The sequence below is a fragment of the Agelaius phoeniceus genome, chromosome 9 (assembly GCF_051311805.1).
Source record: "Agelaius phoeniceus isolate bAgePho1 chromosome 9, bAgePho1.hap1, whole genome shotgun sequence".
Taxonomy (NCBI): domain Eukaryota; kingdom Metazoa; phylum Chordata; class Aves; order Passeriformes; family Icteridae; genus Agelaius; species Agelaius phoeniceus.
This window is the reverse complement of record NC_135273.1, coordinates 696125-716565: the sequence shown is the minus strand read 5'-3', so window position 1 is coordinate 716565 and position 20441 is coordinate 696125. Positions and strand designations below refer to the sequence as shown.

General features: G+C 53.9%; 1 protein-coding gene across 1 annotated transcript in view; it reads left to right on the top strand.

The window, feature by feature from the left end:
* Window positions 1-20387, top strand: part of JAKMIP3 (Janus kinase and microtubule interacting protein 3) — a 55647-nt gene extending 35260 nt beyond the window's left edge. The window contains 10 exon segments of the mRNA XM_054637075.2: window positions 36-95; window positions 1660-1725; window positions 2689-2757; window positions 2831-2908; window positions 4777-4980; window positions 5476-5541; window positions 6401-6442; window positions 7169-7257; window positions 7259-8774; window positions 17898-20387. Coding sequence (XP_054493050.2) covers window positions 36-95; window positions 1660-1725; window positions 2689-2757; window positions 2831-2908; window positions 4777-4980; window positions 5476-5541; window positions 6401-6442; window positions 7169-7257; window positions 7259-7478 — 894 coding nt within the window. The 3' untranslated portion in view covers window positions 7479-8774; window positions 17898-20387.
* The last annotated feature ends 54 nt before the right edge of the window (window positions 20388-20441 follow it).

The window sequence follows — 20441 nt, the reverse complement described above, 5'->3', positions numbered from 1 at the left end:
TGCTGACTCCCACCTCTCCATTTCTCTCTTGCCAGGACATTGTAGTAGCAGAGCTGATGAAAAAGTTGGACATTTTAGGGGATAACGCCGTAAGTGTATGTTCCTTTAATAAATTGTGCATGCTTTGGGGAATACCTGTCCTGGTGTGCAGTGAGCAGAGCTGCCTGCTTTGGTGCTGCACAGCCTGTCCTGCCTCTGGTTTGGGCTGCAAGCACAGCATCTGCTGCCATTTCAAGGTTTTGCTGCCACTGAGGAGTGAAGTGCAGGGCTCGTGTCACCACACTGCTCCTGGGTCCCTGTTACTCAGTGATGTTGGTGTCTGGGGCTTTCTGGCCACTGGCCACACACGGTTTCTTGATTTGCTTGCTCTGCATTTGCTTTGCTTTTGCATTTCAGCAGCTGTATGCTTTGAGTTTGCCTAATAACCCATTAACCCTTGATACTAACCAGGATATTAAACAAAAAGCCAAAATAGCAGCATGAAAAGGAGAAGCAAATAACAAGAAACGTGCAAGTGCTTCTCCTTCAGCATGTGGCAGTGAATGGCTGCACACAGTTATGCACGTGGAAGGCACACACAAGGTCCTGTGGGTCTTTTCCTGTGCTCTCCTCTGTCAGCAGAGCCCCAGGGCTGGAGGGGCCAAGGTACAGCTGAGCCCCTCAAGGTCTCACAGAGCCCTCAGCACCTCCAGGGCCCTCCTGGGACCCCCACCCCAGCTGCAGGAGGGTCCCCACTGTTCTCACACTCTGCACCTGGGCTGCCCCAGCTCTCCCTGTGACAGGCTGGATAGCAGCAAAACACTATCCCCAGGACCATGGCACAGCCTGGAAGTACCAGAACTATAAATACCTGGGGGTGGGCAGCCCTGGCACAGGTGCCCAGAGCAGCTGGGGCTGCCCCTGGATCCCTGGCAGTGCCCAAGGCCAGGCTGGACACTGGGGCTGGGAGCACCTGGGACAGTGGGAGGTGTCCCTGCCATGGCTGGGCTGGCACTGGGGGGGATTGGGGTCCCTTCCCACCCAAGGCATTCCCTGATTCAATCCCTGCAGGACAGCACTGCCGTGTCCCAGCAGTGCCTGAGGCTGAAGCTCTTTGCAGTCCCCCTGCTCAGCAGCTGCCCTGGCTCTGGCTCAGGGTCCCACACGAGCCAGGCCCAGCCCTTCAGCTGCACCTGTGGTCACACTGAAGCTTGGGATGAAATGCAAAGCCCAGTTCCAGTACTTTGGTATTTTGGAGGAAGCAACAGAAGGTGGATGGAATGGCCAACATCTTAATAAATGCTTCCCAAAATCATCACCTGGCTGCACAAGTGAGGATGGTGCATGGGATGAGCACTGCATCTCTTTTCCCCATGGCTCTTTGTGCTGAGCTCAATCTTGTCCTGTGTAAATGTCTGTTTATTCCCTGTTGGGTACACAAAGATCCAGTCCCTGCTCTTGTTGGTAAATATGAGAATTTTTGAAGAATTATGTATGACAAGGGTTGGTAATGAATAGTGACAATGGCTTTTACAATGATTTTGCATTACAATATTAATTTCCTCTGCCTCAGTTTATTGTTCCTCAGACATATTTAATGTTTGAAACAGCAGTGGCCCAAGTAGTGGGTTAGTAACAAGAACTGTGATTTGTTGTAATTGTGCTCTGCTTTTGGTGCAGAATCTGACCAACGAGGAGCAGGTGGTCATCATCCAGGCCAGGACTGTCCTCACACTGGCTGAGAAGGTGAGGAGCACAGGGGGGAAGGTGAGGAGCACAGGATGGGGAAGGTGAGGAGCACAGGATGGGGAAGGTGAGGAGCACAGGGGGGAAGGTGAGGAGCAGAGGCTGGGGAAGGTGAGGAGCAGAGGATGGGGAAGGTGAGGGGCAGAGGATGGGGAGGGTGAGGAGCAGAGGATGGGGAGGGTGAGGAGCAGAGGATGGGGAAGGTGAGGAGCAGAGGATGGGGAGGGTGAGGAGCAGAGGATGGGGAGGGTGAGGAGCAGAGGATGGGGAAGGTGAGGGGCACAGGATGGGGAAGGTGAGGAGCACAGGTGGGGAAGGTGAGGAGCACAGGATGGGGAAGGTGAGGAGCACAGGGGGGAAGGTGAGGAGCAGAGGATGGGGAAGGTGAGGAGCACAGGGGGGGAAGGTGAGGGGCACAGGTGGGGAAGGTGAGGAGCACAGGTGGGGAAGGTGAGGAGCACAGGTGGGGAAGGTGAGGAGCACAGGAAGGGAAGGTGAGGAGCACAGGGGGGGAAGGTGAGGGGCACAGGGGGGAAGGTGAGGAGCAGAGGATGGGGAGGGTGAGGAGCACAGGCTGGGGAAGGTGAGGAGCACAGGAAGGGAAGGTGAGGAGCACAGGGTGAGAAGCTGAGGCCCAGGGCACCTGTCCTGGTCTCTGTGTTTGGAAGCACCCACCCCTCTGAGCAGACCTGCAGAGGGAGCTGACAGCCCCCCATAGTCACGGTGCTTCATGAGGAGTTGCTCTGGGCTCTGTCCCAGCAGGGTGTCCTGCCAGCAAGGCAGCAGACCCCACTGAAACGTGGCTGAACTCGCAAAGCCAGGCAGGAGGGAAGGGCCAGGCTCTGCCATGTGGCTTTTCAGAGGAGACCAGCAGGGTTAGTTGTGCTCTGCTGTTGGAGCGGTGCCTGCCTGCTGGCACATGCCCTGCCCCAGGGCCCTGCTCAGGCTCTGTCTGTCCCCCAGTGGCTCCAGCAGATCGAGGTGACCGAGTCTGCGCTGCAGCAGAAGATGCTGGACCTGGAGAACGAGAAGGTACCGGGGAGGGGGCGGCAGGGGACGGGCCTGGGCCCTGGGGGTCACTGACAGCCCCTTCCTCGCTCCCCAGGAGCTGTTCAGCAAGCAGAAGGGATACCTGGACGATGAGCTGGACTTCAGGAAACAGTCCCTGGACCAGGCTCACAAGGTGAGGGCGGTCAGACGGGGCTGACTGAGCACACCTGGGCCAGCCCACGGGCTCTGCCCTGGGCAGCGCTGCTGTGGGTGCCCTGAGGGCTGCATGGGTCAGGGTCCAGCAAATCCTCTGCACCCTGAGCTGACCAGGACTGCCTTGTGAACAGAACTCCTGGGTCTGAGTGGCCCCCGCAGGGTTAGCACCTCAGCATTTACTTACTCAACAAACACTTACTCAGCTTTAATTCAGCCAAAGCTTCCGTAAAAGACTGATAAGAAAATTAGATTTGCAGTAATTTGTCTTGTATTTTTTAAAAATATATTTTAGCCTGCACATTTCCTTGGATTTTGGATTACACCCCTGTAACCAGAGCAGCTGGAGGTATTCTGGAATGTGTAAATTTGAAATGGAACTGCTTTTAAGTCAGGTTCATCATTAGCTGATCCATAGCATTTCACCCATCTTTTCAGTCATCAGCTGTCTTGTTTCCATCAATGAGAGAAAGGTTTTATATATATATCCACAAAAGGCATAAAGTTTCCTCTCAGTTTATCTCATTTTCCCAGTTCTACACAAACCTAGAGCACAGTTACGCTTTCTGAGGAGCAGTGAGTGTTTATGCCTCTGCCTCCTGTTGTCTACTTGTGTCTTGAACCATTTGGGGGAGCTTTTGCTCCATACATTTTCTGTCCTGTGGGTGATTTTTAGGACTGATTTTGACACATTCTGAGCTGTATCTGGAGCCAAGCTTGGCACAGTGCAAACCTTGGAAAGCACACAAGCCCCCTCGGCTGTGGCCCCAGCCCTATAACACCTTGCAGTGGAATTTTCCTGCCCATGGCAGGGGATGGAACAAGGTGGCCTTTAAGTCTGGGACTCTGTGGTTCCATCACCTCCTGTCCTGAGCAGCAGTTTGTGCAGCTGAGGGCTGACTCTGCTGATGGGAAGCAGGGAGTGCAAGGAGTGTCAGCCCCTGCAGAGGGGGCTGAGGGTTATTTGCATTTTCCTCTGTTTTCTGAAGGCACCATACGCGTGTCCCAGGCACTGCTTTGTTCCAGGGCACAAATGCAGCCTGAAAGCAGCAAAGGAAGCTTTGTTCTGCCCTGGAATTCGAGTGGAAAAAGCTCTTCTGCTTTGTAAAATTCGCTTCACTTCCATGTTTCCTTTGTGCCCTGGAGATGAGGAGCAGCTAATCGTGCTGCCCCTGAAGCAGAGCCAACAGGATTAGCAGGCAAAACCCCTGAGCCTGGCTGCTGCAGGGTCCTGCTCCAGGCAGCACTTGGCTGACCCTGCTGAGAGGGCCAGGAGGGTCCCCTGCCCCTCTCCTGCCCAGGCCAGTTCTCCAGACAGGGCTGGGCTTGTGTCCATGAGGCTGGGGCACAGCAGAAATCCAGGTATCAAACAGCAGCGCTTTGCTGGGGTGAGGTTACGTTCTCTGCTGGGTCACAGGAGAGCTACCAGGAAAGGGCAACCAAGGGACTGAAAAATACATGTAAAAAATATCTGTAACTCAGAAGATGAGTCTTTTATGAACCTCTTTCCTATTTACATTTCCCCTTCTCCCTTTTCCCTCTCCCTGCTCCCTTTGCCCCTTCCTTTACCTTTTCTCCTTCTCCTCCTCTCCCCACGGTGCCGTCCCCAGGAAGGAGCAGCTGGCTCCCCCCTGTTGGTGGGAGGCTGTGCCAGCCCCAGGGCTGCTCGGAGCCCCTCAGGATGTTTTCCCTCTGGATGGAGTTTTCTGTGCTGTCCCCGTGGAGGCTCAGCACGCAGCCCCCGCTCCGCTCCCGTTGCCTTTCAGGGTCGGACGCTCTGCTCCTCGCAACCTCCTCGCCCCGCCGGGGACAAGGTCGAGCTGACAGCTTTATATTGTTTTTGATTAGCAAATTCTGGAATTAGAAGCCATGCTCTATGATGCCCTGCAGCAAGAAGCTGGAGCCAAAATTTCCGAACTTCTTTCAGAAGAGGAGAAGGAGAAGCTGAAGAGCGCCGTGGAGCAGTGGAAGCGGCAGGTGATGAGCGAGCTCCGCGAGAGGGACGCCCAGATCCTGCGGGAGAGGATGGAGCTCATCCAGCACGCCCAGCAGGTGGGTCTGGGCCAGGGCACTCGGGAGGGACAGCTCTGGCCTCCCCTGGGGCTGTCCGAGCTGGCCAGGCCTGGGACAGGCTTTGCTTGGCCCTGGAGACCCCTGCAGACAGGGCAGCGTGCTGTCCCTGCCTGTGTCACACACGGTGACAATCACAGAGCACTCACCTGCCCTTCCTGCCTTTGTCACACACGGTGACAATCACAGAGCACTCACCTGCAGTCCCTGCCTTTGTCACACACGGTGACAATCACAGAGCACTCACCTGCCCTTCCTGCCTTTGTCACACACGGTGACAATCACAGAGCACTCACCTGCCCTTCCTGCCTTTGTCACACACGGTGACAATCACAGAGCACTCACCTGCAGCCTAATACCCAATCTGGCTTTGGTAGAAGCACAGCACATACAATTTATGTCCCCCAAACTAATGCATCTTCCGGGTACATCTGTTTTGGTTGGTTAATAAATATCTTTTTATTTGAAATCTGACAGAGAATTAAAGAGCTAGAAGAAAGAATTGAAGGCCAAAAAAGACAAATAAAAGAGTTAGAGGAAAAGGTAAGGTCATGCAAACGGAACAGCTGCTGTGTGTGCACATGACCATTCTCCATTTCACCTGGGCCAAGGAAACCACCCTAGAGAGAGCTCGTGTGTGTAGTGCAGTGAGAAAGGGGCACAGCTGCAGGAAAACACCTTGCATTTGTACCAGGGCAGGTGAACTGGTTGCATTGAGTCCTTCCTCCCTGCCAACCTGCAGGGCAGCCTGGCCCTGGGCAGGGAGGGTCAGAGCTGAGGGCTCAGCAGCAGAGCTCTGGGGAAGGGGCTGTTGCTCCCTGCTTCCCTCCCATCCATCCCAGCCCCTGGGAGGGCAGTGCACGGAGCAGCCTTTCCCAGCAGGAGCGGGGGCTTTGCTCTCCTGTCTAGCTGCAGCCACAGTTTGTGCCATGGAGCGTTCTGCAGCCAGCCCAAACTGGTGTGTTTTACCCAGAATGGCTCAGCTGAGCCCTGCCTTGTGGAAGGGCCGTGCTCAGGTACAGTGGGGGCTGAGCTGGGCCAGCCCTGAGCCCAGAGCTCAGCAGGGCCGGGCTCGGGTGTTTCAGGGTCAGAACTCAGCTGCTGTTCCCCATTCCCCGAGCCTGGGGCTGGGGCTGGCTGGGCTCACAGGGGCAGGGGGTCACTGTCACCAGCCCAGGGGACACGGGAGCTCTCGGGAGCCAAGCTGAGCCCCGAGCACTCGGGCTTCACTTCACACTCCATGTTCCTTCTCACCTGAGAGTTGTGTTGTGCTCTGTCTGTAACCACAGCTTATTTCTCAGTTAAACACACTGTCAACTCTTAATCTCTTTCTTCTCTTCCATTTTTCCCTCTCTTCTCTCCCCTTTTCAGTTTTTATTTTTGTTTTTATTTTTCTCTTTAGCTTTCATTCTTTGGTCATAGTCCTTCAGGCCACATGCACAAGGTAAGCCCTCGGGTCTGCTCTGCTCTCTCCTCTTCTCCTCCTAGAGCATCTCTATTTTCCCATAGAGAAAAGAGCCTTCCTTTTGCTGTGTCAGCAGGATTGAAGGGTCTCTTGGGCATGCCAGAGAACCCAAAAATGGAAATCTCCAAATCCTTTAAAAAAACGTGAAGCCTGGACAAGCAGGCAAAAACTTGTCAAACAGAATTTCCTTCTTTAGAGGGAAGGAAAAGGAAAAATTAGGCAGGTTTAAAAACAAAGAAACTTCTGTCAAGCCAGGGCAAACCCCCAGTCTGGGGTGACTCCTCTGAGTGCATCAGGGGCAGCTCCAGCTGATCTGTGCTGGAGGTCCATGGAAACCTCAGCCCCTCTCCTGTCCTGCCTCCAGGAGAGCAGCCAGGTGGGTTTGGAGCAACATAGCATTTATTGGGGTGTGTTCCTCCAGGCATTGTGCCATAGGGCCCCAGGGACCCCCTGAATCCCCTTTTTCCCATGTAAATGGGGGATAAATTGCCCTATTTCTGTGTGCTGCCAGAAATGCCCACAGCACGGATGGCATGGAGGGAAACACTCCCCACTAACAACAGAAATGGAACGGATCACAAATCCTTTCTCATCAGTTTTGCAGTTCAGCAGATAATTGTAGACAGGACCTCACAGAAGTTCTGTGAATGTTATTTTTGCCCCGGTGGGCTTTCCTCTGATTGCTGTTTTCCTCTCCTGTTTCAGCCCCCTGAGGCCGCTGCAGCTGCTCCTGCTGTTCCTGCCCGAGGGACAGCCCTGCTTCCCGAGACCCACACAGAGACTTTGCCCCTTCCAGCCCCGCATCCGTCTCGTTCTTTGCTGCTGGCCACGGCAGCTGCAGCCTGTGGGACTTGCAGTGGGGCTGAGCTGGGCTGTGGGGGAGTCCCTGCACCCCCAAAACCCCCGAGGAGCCTTTGGAGAGGACAGAGCTGAGCCCACCAAGGAAGCCAGGAACCCCAAGAACTCTGCTGCTGCCTGTCCTGCAGCCCAGGCTGCTCTGCTGGGCAGGCTCTGACAGCAGCACCTTCACTGATTCAGATACACTGAATTTATCCCCGTTCCCTGCTAAGCAGGTGGCAAATTGCTTCTGTGCAGAAGTGCCCCTGTCCTGTCTGTGTGCTCGTGTTTGTTCCACAGTTCTTCAAAAATCTGTCTTGGAAGGAGGCTTTAGGAAGCGTTCCAGAGGAGTAGCTCATGAAAAGATGGATGTGAGTGAAAATGAAGTGGTTTGTTCCAAGGAATTTCTCCGTTGCACAGGGTATGTCCCATGCTTTGTTGAATATCCCATGAGCCCAGTTTTAGGAAAAAACATAAAGCTACGTGCAGGAAAACAAGCTGTAATTTTTTTTTTTTTTTTTGAGTTGTCAGTAAACCATGATGAGAAAAAGTATGCAATAATTTATAATTGGCTGTCCCTGAACAGTGACAAAAGGCTTAACGCTGTTCCAGCAAAAAGTTCAGCCTGGAAAAGAGTGAAATAACCAGATTATCCCTAATCCATGTGCACTGGGCTGGGAGAGGGAACAGAAGGTGTCCTCAACTGGAAGGTGTCCTCAACTGGAAGGTGTCCTCAACTGGAAGTGTCCTCACCTGGAAGATGTCCTCACCTGGAAGGTGTCCACACCTCGGGGAAAGGGAGCACAAGTCCCACAGAGCCCGAGCCCAGAGGGCTGGCACAGGAACCAGGAAGGAAAAAGAATCCTCTAGAAAAACAGGAGAAGAGAGGAAAACCCTGAAGAAATTCCAGAGTGTGATTGACCACGTTGGATCCACAGCCAAGCACAGAAATGCAGGGCTGTGGGGCAAGGCCAGGGATGAGGAACAAAGCCAGGACCAAGGCCAGGGATGAAGAACAAAGCCAGAGATGAAGGTCAAAGCCAGGACCAAGGCCAGGGATGAAGAACAAAGCCAGAGATGAAGGTCAAGGCCAGGGATGAGGAACAAAGCCAGGGCCAAGGCCGGGGATGAGGACCAAAGCCAGGACCAAGGCCAGGGATGAGGAACAAAGCCAGGACCAAGGCCAGGGATGAAGAACAAAGCCAGGACCAAGGCCAGGAATGAGGACCAAGGCCAGGGATGAAGGTCAAAGCCAGGACCAAGGCCGGGGATGAGGAACAAAGCCAGGACCAAGGCCGGGGATGAGGAACAAAGCCAGGACCAAGGCCGGGGATGAGGAACAAAGCCAGGACCAAGGCCAGGGATGAAGGTCAAAGCCAGGACCAAGGGCAGGAGCGAGGTGCTGCAGCAGCCAGGGTCCCACGGTGCCCATTCCCTGGGAGCACGGGCAGGAAGGGATCAGAGCTCTGGACAGGTAAGATGGGCTGACCAGCTGGAAACCCCTTCATCCTGGGGCTCTGTGGAACTCCCTCCCCTGCTGGTCTCTCTCACTTGGGTTTATAATTACAGATGTTATTAATCTGTTGTTATTATTATTCTCTTAAGGTGATAACAGAGGAAATACTGAATTTGATATTGAAATTACCAGAGTCTTTATGTAAACTTTATTTAATTATTGCTAATAATTTAGGTGTTAAATTTCAGTGTGATATAATAACAAATTCTGGGTTTATGTTTTACATCAGTGGTAACTCCTAACACAAAATTATTGGAAGGTAATTAAATGCACTGTCAGATTTGTATGGACAGCAAGCAGTCATGCTGCTTTTAAAAAGGCATGTTTTAAATGCAGGAAATGAAAATACTTTTCATTTTGCGTATTTGACAAATAGTAATTGGAAAAGTACTTTAATTCACAATTTCCCTCATTTTTTTCCAAATCTGTGCTGATAAGGAGTTACTTGGCAGATAAACATGATGGGGAGAGCAGCAGAGAAAGCTGCAGTTGCACAGGATTTATAGAAGTGTTATTTATGTGCCAAATTAATGTACTGATAAGGCATTGAATTGTAGCTCCACTACGAGGTGAAGCTCTCCTGGGTCAGAGGGCAGTGCCCAGGTAGGGGTGGCGGGCACCAGGGGTGCCCCTCAGCAGAGACCCCATCCATGGGCACCCAGTGCAGGGTGCTGCAGCCAGGAGAGTGGGAGCTGTGTGTCCTGGAGGAGAGGATGCTGCTTCACAGGCCATTTGACTGTCCCAGGCTGGTTTAGGATGGTTTCAGTTATTTTTCAGTGTCTCTTGAACTTTGGAGGCTGGGGGCTCACAGGGCTGGGTAGCACTTGCCTGTGTCCAAATAAATAAGCTGTCACTTACCTAAGAGAAATTTTTATTAGATATTTACTCTTACATTTTTAGAAGAGGCTTGAGCATCCATATTTTTTGCCCTGATTATCTTAATTTAATTAAAACCCCCAGCATTTATTATAGCTCCATTTGATATTTGTCCATTCAAAGGAAGCAATGTGTGGAATGTGCTGGAACAAATAACATGAAATTATTGTTTTCAGTTTTCCAGTGATAGAAGGATGGGGAAAGCCCCACGGCAGAGGGCTGGAGCTCCATGGTTTCTGCAGTGCCTTCCTACCCAAGCCAGTCTGTTTTCCTGTTTCTAAGAGCAGCTTGCTGTGTTTAACTGGTCTGTGGAGCTGAACGTGCCCAGGGCTCATGGGGAGACGCCAGCCATGGTCACCAGCAGCAAGCCAGCTTTAGGTTCATGGTGGATCCACCCATTTTCAGATCCTCCTCTAACCCTTCTTTTTCTTACAACAATATAAATTCTCTTTAGAAATGGCCCTTAATATTTTTAATTAAGAATACATAGCATATTTCCTACTGTAGGCAGCAATTAGAAATACCAGTTGCAGGAGTTCAGAGCTTGATGGTTTTATTTAACCACGGATGGGGAGGTTTCCCCAGGGGGAGCCTCCTTCACCCCCAGAGCAGGATCTGTCCCCATGCGCCTCTCAGTCCTGTGGATAACTCCATTTCTTTAAATGACTCTGCACGGATCAGTTGAACAGTAGCAAGTCCTTCTGTGTTCCTGGTGTACCCTGCTCTCAGTGGGGTTTTGGGGTTCTTCCTCCTCAGAGCCTCCTTCACCCCCAGAGCAGGATCTGTGCCTGTGCGCCTCTCAGTCCTGTGGATAACTCCATTTCTTTAAATGACTCTGCACACGGATCAGTTGAACAGTAGCAAGTCGTTCTGTGTTCCTGGTGTACCCCGCTCTCAGTGGGGTTTTGGGGTTTTTCCTCCCTTTCAGAAGGGATCCCCGGGGGAAGTGAGGAGCTGCTGGAGCTGTGTGAGTGCCCAGGCCCTCTGCAATGGCTTCCCTCAGGGGCACTAATGAGCTCCAGCCTCAGAATGCTAATTGGCCACTCTGCCGTGCAGGGTGAGCCCAGACATCCTCGTTTGAAGTGAAGTGTGGGGAAATTCAGGCCGTCAAGGAGACTCCCATTGAGCAAAAGCATTGACTCAAAAGCTTTCATTCCTCTGGCTGTGCTGCAGACCTTGGGGGTTTCTGTCTCTCTGGGAGAGCAGGATTGGCCCAGCCAAGGAGGAGATTTCCAGTGGGTTGATGGCTGTCAGTTTGTGTAAGAGCACGCAGCGCGTTTCTGCTCCGCCGTCTCGGGCTGCGGCAGCCTGAAGTGCACAGAAGTGACAATGTCAGCCTGCATTTGTGGCTGAGGCGGGGATGGAGGCCCTGGGGCGGGAGCTGGGGCTGAGGGGGGCTCCAGCCAGGCCTGGCCGAGGCTGGGAGCTCCTCGGCCCCATCCCAGACATCTCTGCTGGGCACAGGCTGCTCCCCCATGGCTCTGCCAAACCCCTCGGGAAAACACCTCCCCACAGGCCAGCCGGGAGTCTCCTGCTGAGCAAAACACCTGCGTTATTACACAGGAACTTGTGGTTGTGCTTCCTGGGCACGTTCCGGGGCCAGGATGTGGGACCGGCCTTTCATTTGTCCTCCCTACAACCGAAACCTCCCACTCCTGTGCTGCTGCAGGGGAATCACACCCAGCACAGAGTTCCAGAATGGGTTGGGCTGGGAGGCACTTGCAAGGTCATCCCTGCCATGGGCAGGCTGGGAACCTCCCAGTACCCCAGGCTGCTCCAAGCCCCATCGAGCCTTCCCTTGGGTCATTTATGGGGGTGTTCCTCTTGCTGTGGGAAGTAAAGAGCTTTCTTGGAGTGTGAATTTGTGCAGCAGCAGCAGTTTGGTGTCCCGTGTGCTTCCCCCTCAAAACCCCAGCACCTTCCATCCTCAGCTTGCTCTCAGAATGAAAACTCTGCCTAACTCTGTACAGACTGGCAGGGCAAAAGCCTGCTCCACCACGCTGGTTTTAAAGATAATCATTCATTTCACCTTTCACTCCCCAAAGCACTCCTGGGCAGAGCAGCTTCACTTCTCATCACAGCTGAAGGGTTCTCCCCCTTAATTTGGGTCTTGCTGAGCTCTTGCAAATAACAAGGACAAATATTTTTGTAGTTTACCAAACTCAGCGTTAGCCTGGAGAATTATTCAGCTGGAAAATCTATCATAAAGTTAGCTTTCTTAAAAGAATGCGTTCTGTTTGTAAATTGTGTTTGTGTAAATAGCCCTGCCGTGGAGGGGTTGGGTGCCCAGGGATCTGTCTGCACCTGCAGGGCAGCAGAAATCCCAGAGAAACCTCCCTGGGAGAGGAGGACGTGTCCAAGTCACTGAGGCTGAACTGGCCTCATGCAGATGGGCAGAGGCAGCCAGGAGCTGCTGCTCTGTCGATGCTTTTCTGAGGAGAATTGCCCGGGGGGCACTTTGCTCCTCGCTATAAACAAGGATGCTGCAAACGCCCCCGGGACACGGCAGATCGGTGAGTGCAGGGATTGTCGGGACTGTCACGGCTGTCACAGAGGGGCCGGCAGCGCTGAGAGCGCCTGGAAGGGACTGTGAAATGCTCACATCGTCACTTAGAGCCACATTTGTCCCTTTGTTCAATACCAGGAGGACTCTGAGGGCTGTGAATTGATGGGGAGCCGGGCTCTGGGGGCTCCCTGCAGCTGGGCTCCCCAAGGTGGGGAGGAGGTCAGGCACGAGCAGGGTGTGCAGCTGCAGGGAGCGGCTCTGTCACACAGAGCCCCGAGTTCCTGCGGCTGCCATCGGGGCTGCCATCCCCACAGTGTCCCCCAGTGTCCCCCAGTGTCCCCTGGTGCCTTTCCCGAGCAGCTGCAGGGGAGGCTGAGGTGTCAGCCTGCATTTCCTGCCTCAGCTCCACCTGCTCAGCCTGACCGGGCACTGTGCTGCTCAGCTGTGCCTGAGCTGTACCTGCTGAACTGTGCCTGAGCTGTACCTGCCGAGCTGTCCCTGAACTGTACCTGCTGAACTGTCCCTGAAATGTCCCTGAGCTGTACCTGAGCTGTCCCTGAGCTGATCCCACTGAACTGTCCCTGAGCTGCCCCTGAGCTGTACCTGCTGAGCTGTCCCTGAACTGATCCCACTGAACTTGTCCCTGTGTTGTCCCTGAGCTGTCCATGAACTGATCCCACTGAACTGTCCCTGAACTGTCCCTGGCCTGATCCCACTGAACTGTACCTGAACTGTCCCTGTGTTGTCCCTGAACTGTCCCTGAGCTGATCCCACTGAATTGTCCCTGAGCTGTCCCTGTGTTGTCCCTGAGCTGTCCGTGAACTGATCCCACTGAACTGTCCCTGACCTGATCCCACTGAACTCTCCCTGAACTGTCCCTGTGTTGTCCCTGAACTGTCCCTGAGCTGATCCCACTGAACTGTACCTGAACTGTCCCTGCCAAATCTCCCTGAGCTGTCCGTGAACTGATCCCACTGAACTGTCCCTGAGCTGTCCCTGAGCTGATCCCACTGAGCTGTCCCTACTGAACTGAAAATCCAATGTAGAAAGAAAATGCTGTGGGTTTCTATGCACATATTTATATCTATATATGTGTGTGTGTGTGTGTGTGTGTGTGTGTGTGTAAAATGAGTAGTACCAAGATTTTATCACAGGTAAATAATTTGTAATGGAAGGAAACAGCTTTTTAAACCCCTGCTATTATGCCTGGAGGGAGCAGCCCTGTTTTCTGCTCTAGCAGAAGCAGTTTGCAGTGTGTCTGTGTCAGAATCCCCCCGTGTCCATGGGGGCAGGATGGGCAGAGCCTGACTGTGGGGCCAGAGCTGCTGGGTTCCCCCTCCAGCACAGGAGGTGATGGCAGGGCCAGAGCTCAGCCCTGCAGTCCTGTCTGGGGTGGCTCATGGCATGGGCTGTGCAGGAAGGGAACAGGAATGGTTGGAATCAGCTGTGCTGACTGCTCCTGCAGTCCTGGTTTGAGTGGCTCATGGCAGGGGCTGCAGGAAGGGAACAGGAATGGCTGAAATCAGCTGTGCTGGCTGCTCCTGCAGTCCTGGTTTGAGTGGCTCATGGCAGGGGCTGCAGGAAGGGAACAGGAATGGTTGGAATCAGCTGTGCTGGCTGCCCCTGCAGTCCTGGTTTGAGTGGCTCATGGCATGGGCTGTGCAGGAAGGGAACAGGAATGGTTGGAATCACCTGTGCTGGCTGCTCCTGCAGTCCTGGTTTGAGTGGCTCATGGCAGGGGCTGCAGGAAGGGAACAGGAATGGTTGGAATCAGCTGTGCTGGCTGCCCCTGCAGTCCTGGTTTGAGTGGCTCATGGCATGGGCTGTGCAGGAAGGGAACAGGAATGGTTGGAATCACCTGTGCTGGCTGCTCCTGCAGTCCCAGGCTGGCCAAGCAGGGCTGGCACTGATGGGCACCGTGATGCCCAGCATCCCCAGCCCAGCTGCAGCCTCCCCCCGGGCTCCTGGAGCTGCTGGAAAGCTTCAGGGGGCCCGGGAAGAGTGTTTCAGATTCCAGTCTGTGAATATTGATGAGGTGAAATGCTTTTATGCTCGTGGGTAGTTCTCTGCTCAGTGTACACTCACAGCATTTGTCAGCAGAAATGGATACGGTCAGGAACACTCCTTCCTTGGTAAATTGGACTGGAAAACCCCAGAATCTTCCAAGTCAATATAGATAGACAGGAGCAAAATACACCATGGGCATGTTCACTGGGATGTCCTGTGAAAGAGTGTTCTTAATTATTAAACTGAAAATGAGGAATTAAGTAAGAAATTAGGTGGACAGTGAGGGGCTGCTGATAGCTGAGATTCTCAGGGCTAGAGGCCCATCCTTCAGCCACAAAAACCATGGGACTGTGGCCTGAAATGCAATCAAGAATCTGAATTTTTGCAGACACTCCAGAGAATTGCCCAAGTGTGTTTACCCTGTCACCCTGCTCACAAAGGCAAGTGTTAAAAAATAGCATCTTGAAAAAGAAGGTGCACGTTGTCAAAGCTGGGGTGCAGCTGAGATTTGTGTGAGTCCATTTGTGTAATCCATTTGCTGTTATTACCCTGGTCTTTGGCTGCTTCACTGCAGCCAGCAGTTTCCTCTCTCTCACCAGGAAAAAGGAGAAAAGAAAAAAGAGCTTCCTCTTCCTCCCAGGGACCTGTCCCGTCCTCTTCCCTGACATCAAATGTTCTCCTTTCTGTGGAACCTATTGGAACTAAATGGCCACCATTTTTACATGGTTAAATCCCTCCCCGCTGTATTTTATTCTGCTCGTGATCTGTCATCTTCCTGTTCTCTGGGAACCCCTCTCTGCCCTGCAGTACATCCCCGTGGGTTATTTGCATTTGTATTCATGTGCACAGGAGGGGTTGAATGTGCCATAAATGTCCAGTGGGAGAGGAAGGGCAAAAGGCAAGGAAGCCAAGTCTAGCCCATTGTTCTTTACACGGACAAGAATTTCCACCTGTTTGTTCTCATCGTGGGGCCTGAGTGGGAAGATGAGAGATTCTGCATTCCCAGCTCCTGGGGGTTTGTGGGGTCCCAGGTGAGGATGGGGTCCAGCCCCCAAGGCCACGGGGTTGGTGCAGGGGCTCTGATCCCCTCCTTCCCATGGCATGGCTCCCAGAGGCATCCATGATTTGCTGTCCCACTGACACCTTGCAGGCAGCAGCGGGGTCCCAGGGTGTGTCCCAGGCTGGATTCAGCTTTAGCAGTGATGAAGAACCTCAGGCTCATCCAGGCAGGCTCTCCTTTGGGAGAGAGGAGTGAGCTGCCTTAGAGCCACCTCCAGCATCACTTCACCTGCTTGGTAACTCTGCTTAGGGGCTCAGTGAGGCAGTGCCTAGGCCAGTCCAAGTGCTGCCTGTGGTTCTGGTGCCTTTTCCTTACCCCCAAACACATCCCAGCTTTTCCCAGCAGCCCAGGATGCTGTCAGTGCCTCCCTCAGCCATATGGTCCCGTGTGATATATATAAATAAGCATATGTACATATAAATAAGCATGTAAATATATATCCATAGATAAAGATGAATGTGTAAATATATATCTCCTTCCACTGCAGCCTTGGTAAGAGGCTGTTCTGATGAAGGTGAGCATTCTTCTTCAGGATCTGTAGTGACAGGACAAGGAGTAATGGGGTCAAACTAAATCAGGGGAAATTTAGCTTAGATATGTGGAAGATGGGCAGGCCCTGGCACAGGGTGCCCAGAGCAGCTGGGGCTGCCCCTGGATCCCTGGCAGTGCCCAAGGCCAGGCTGGACACTGGAGCTGGGAGCACCTGGGACAGTGGGAGGTGTCCCTGCCATGGCAGGGCTGGCACTCCTTCCCACCCAGATGCTCCCTTCCCACCCAAACCATTCTGAGGTTTTGTGATTCCTTCCTCACATCAAATTTAATCCGTGATCTTTGAGGAGCTGCCTCCCTGCATTGTTCTCTTCGGCAAAGCTGCTGTTTTCCACAAGCCACGAGTGCTCAGAAGCACAAACACCGACGCTCCACCCGTTACCATTTTTCAAATGCTGCTGGCCCAGTTTTACAGCTCTGGAACCATTCCGTGTGTTCGGCGGGAGGCGGGGGGTGAGGGACGGGTGACGGTGCCGTGTGCGAGGCCCGCGGGAGCCGCAGGAGCCCCGGGGGCAGCGAGACCGGGACCGGCGGGGGCAGCGGGGCCGGGGCCGGCGGGGACAGCGGGGCCGGGACCGGCGGGGGCAGCGCTGCGGGACCGGCGGGGACAGCGGGGCCGGGACCGGCGGGGGCAGCTCCGCGCTCTGCCCAGCGCTCCGGCTCCGTGACGGCCCCGACAGGCGGGGAGCAGAGCAAAGGGCGTCTGGAAAACCCCCTCAGCCGCCCTCGCTTCCTCTTCTGTCGTTTACTTTTCAGGAATTGCTTCTGGAGTCCTTGGGGTGCTGTTGTCAGCTGTGAGCAGCATCCCCTGCCCCAAGGCTCGGGGGGGACAGAGGGGCCTGCAGGACCTGCTCTGGTGCAGGGTGTCCCTGCCACGGCACGGGCTGGGACAAACGAGCCCAGGGATTGTCTGCCCTGGCGGCCAGGCGGGCTGGGAAGGGTTAACCCTTCCCTGCGCCAGGGAGGGGATTCAGCTGCTGCTGGGGCCCGGGGAGAAGAGACAGGGAACGGGGGATGGAGAAGGGTCAGGGAACAGGGGATGGAGAAAGGACAGGGAACAGGGGATGGAGAAGGGTCAGGGAACAGGGGATGGAGAAGAGACAGGGAACAGGGGATGGAGAAGAGACAGGGAACAGGGGATGGAGAAGGGTCAGGGAACAGGGGATGGAGAAGGGTCAGGGAACAGGGGATGGAGAAGAGATGTGGAACAGGGGATGGAGAAGGGTCAGGGAACAGGGGATGGAGAAGAGATGTGGAACAGGGGATGGAGAAGGGTCAGGGAACAGGGGATGGAGAAGGGTCAGGAAACAGGGGATGGAGAAGAGACAGGGAACAGGGGATGGAGAAGGGTCAGGGAACAGGGGATGGAGAAGAGATGTGGAACAGGGGATGGAGAAGGGTCAGGGAACAGGGGATGGAGAAGAGACAGGGAACAGGGGATGGAGAAGGGTCAGGGAATGGGGATTCTCTCCTCTCTGGCCACTGGCAGGGCTGTTCTCTTCCCACATGTGCCCCTTCCCCAGGCATTCCCCGCCCAGCTGGTGCTGCTCTCCTGGCTGGGTGGGACATGGGAGCAGGGACACGGGGCCAAGGAGGGGGCACGGGAGGCTCAGGGCAGCTGCAGCAGCCCCCTCCCACCTACGGGCACCACGTCCGTCCTTCCTTCCTTCGTGCCGCCTCTCCTCCCCTGGGGAGCTGGAATTTGGCTCCGTGGTTATTAACTCGTCCTCTCAGAGTTTGTCAGATCAGGCAAATTTTAAATTCATCATTCATCACGATCATCACCATATTCTGAGTGTTACCCAAAGCTGTTAGGAGAGGATTGCTTGAGGAAAATGAATTATTTGATGTGTGGCACAGCCTGGAGAAAAGTGCATTTAGCATTTAATAAATTATCTCTTGTTTTTCAGGGAAAAAAAACTAACTGGCTAAATCTGCTCCAACTTAGACTTAACTGAGAGCTGCTTAACACAACCCAGCACAACCTATGGAATGGAAATGTTGTAGATTCTGGGATTAAAAATCCCATGTGGAGGAGAGGACCACAGCAGTAGTTAAACCTTGTATTTATTTTATTCTGTAGGTACCTGCGCTGCTGGAGTTTATAAAGCTATGGAGAAAACCCCTGGATACTGAAATTCTTCAACCTCTTCCTGCACTTGTACATCAGCCGTGTTTTAACCCAGCACTGGGAGCTCAGCTGCAGAAACAGAAGAAAGGGATTTGGTCAGAGAAGTGTGCTATTTGGACCAGAGGGATGCAATGTTTTAAGGCCAAGGTTGTGGATTTTGCTATCAGCATACAATTCTATCATGGAATTGATTTAACAAGCTCCAAATCTACCAGATACCAATACCAGTGCTGGCATTCTGGGATGAGCTGCATTTTTGCTTCTGCATTTCACGCCTAAAACGAGTTCATTTTGAGTTCTACTGAAATACTTCATGTCTTAAAATACTGTATTCACTGCAGGAAGCCCTGCAGGTGGTGGTTGAGGTGGCAAAGGGCACCTTGGGAAGTGGCTTGAGTCCATCTCATGGCTCTTCATTCGGGATGTGCTCTTGTGCCCGGTGTGTCCGTGTGTCTCAAATACCGGTTCTGTTTTCCCGTTAACTTCCTTGATCCTGGGGGTTTAAGTACAAAGCCAATTGTACAGGACAGGTCTGTGTGTAAATAAGGAATCGTGCTTATCTATATGTCACTATAAATATGTATGAAGTTTTGTACATAGGAAAGAGAAAACGGCTCAAAGAATGTTTTCAGAACTGTATCCTCCGTTTAAATGCACAGACAGGAGATTGCCATCCGTGTGCTCCCTCACTCTCCGGGAGGGGATCCCTCTGCTTCCGCTCGCTGCCCGCGGCCCGCCGGCTCTGTCAGGAGTTTGTGATGGCCCGGAGCCGGGCTGGGCTCTGTGGCAGGAGTTTGTGATGGCCCGGAGCAGGGCTGGGCTCTGTGAGGAGTTTGTGATGGCCCGGGACCGGGCTGGGCTCTGTGGCAGGAGTTTGTGATGGCCCGGGACCGGGCTGGGCTCCATGTCAGGAGTATTTTGGTAGCCCGGAGCCGGGCTGGGCTCTGTGTGAGGAGTTTTTGGTAGCCCCGAGCCGGGCTGGGCTCTGTGTCAGGAGTTTTTGGTATCCCGGGGCAGGGCTGGGCTCCGTGTCAGGAGTTTTTGGTAGCCCCGAGCCGGGCTGGGCTCTGTGTCAGGAGTGTTTTGGTATCCCGGGGCAGGGCTGGGCTCCATGTCAGGAGTTTTTTGGTAGCCCGGAGCAGGGCTGGGCTCTGTGTCAGGAGTTTTTGGTAGCCCGGAGTAGGGCTGGGCTCTGTGTCAGGAGTTTTTTGGTAGCCCGGAGCAGGGCTGGGCTCTGTGTGAGGAGTTTTTGGTAGCCCGGAGCCAGGCTGGGCTCTGTGTCAGGAGTTTTTTGGTAGCCCGGAGCAGGGCTGGGCTCCGTGTCAGGAGTTTTTTGGTAGCCCGGAGCCAGGCTGGGCTCTGTGTCAGGAGTTTTTGGTAGCCCCGAGCCGGGCTGGGCTCTGTGGCAGGAGTTTTTGGTAGCCCGGAGCAGGGCTGGGCTCCATGTCAGGAGTTTTTTGGTAGCCCGGAGCCGGGCTGGGCTCTGTGTCAGGAGTTTTTGGTAGCCCGGAGCCGGGCTGGGCTCTGTCAGGAGTTTTTTGGTAGCCCGGAGCCAGGCTGGGCTCCCTGTCAGGAGTTTTTGGTAGCCCCGAGCCGGGCTGGGCTCTGTATCAGGAGTATTTTGGTGGCCCCGAGCCGGGCTGAGCCGTGTCGGGTCTCGGCTGCTCTCTCCTCGCTCTAGCCCGGTGCATCCCTCACAAACCCCGTCTCCAAGCCCCGGGCTGGCGGTGGGGCTGTCCCGGCCCGGGGCGCTCCCGCGGTCGCTCCGTGCCCGGGGCGGGGGCAGCAGCCGGGCCGGGGGTGCCGCGGGCCGCCCCCCGCCCCGAACCCGCTGCCGTGTGTGTGCCAGGCTGTGTGGACTGCCCGTTCCGGCTGCTGGAGGATGTGGCTGTAATTTCCAGTACTCTGCTCTATATCTGTAGCCTTCAGTGATTCCTTGAGTGCCTTACGTGGCTTGTGGACAGAATTCCTGACCAGGAGGAGAAAATGCTCCTGGACCGACGCCGGCTCCTTCGCACCCCTGTGCCCCTCGCCGGCAGCGTGCACAGGAAGAGATTTAGCTTCGACTCAGGAAATCGCCGTGTGAATATGTGTATTAAACCCTGTATGATGTGCTGTACAGTTTATAAAAAGGGACTGTTGTAAACTTATGCAAAACGTAACACAGAGAAGATGGAGGTTTTTGGTGCACTGGCTGGCGTGCCGTGACCCGTGTCCTCTAATCCTACTCCAGAATCATATCCAAAATACAGAACGCTGGGTTCAGTGCTGCGACAGCAACCGACAGCCCGAAAACGGGGGCTGGAGAGATCGACTAGAGAATTTTACAGATATTTTTGTATTGTGATTCCTATGATATATATCGAGAGACTTTCTATTCCTTTGTAAAATACATAAATTATTGTCAATTTTAATTAAAAAGATCCGTTTTAAACCTTCAAATTAGATGAACTGGTTTGGGTTTGAGGGGATGGGGGAGCTGGGCTGTGACACCGG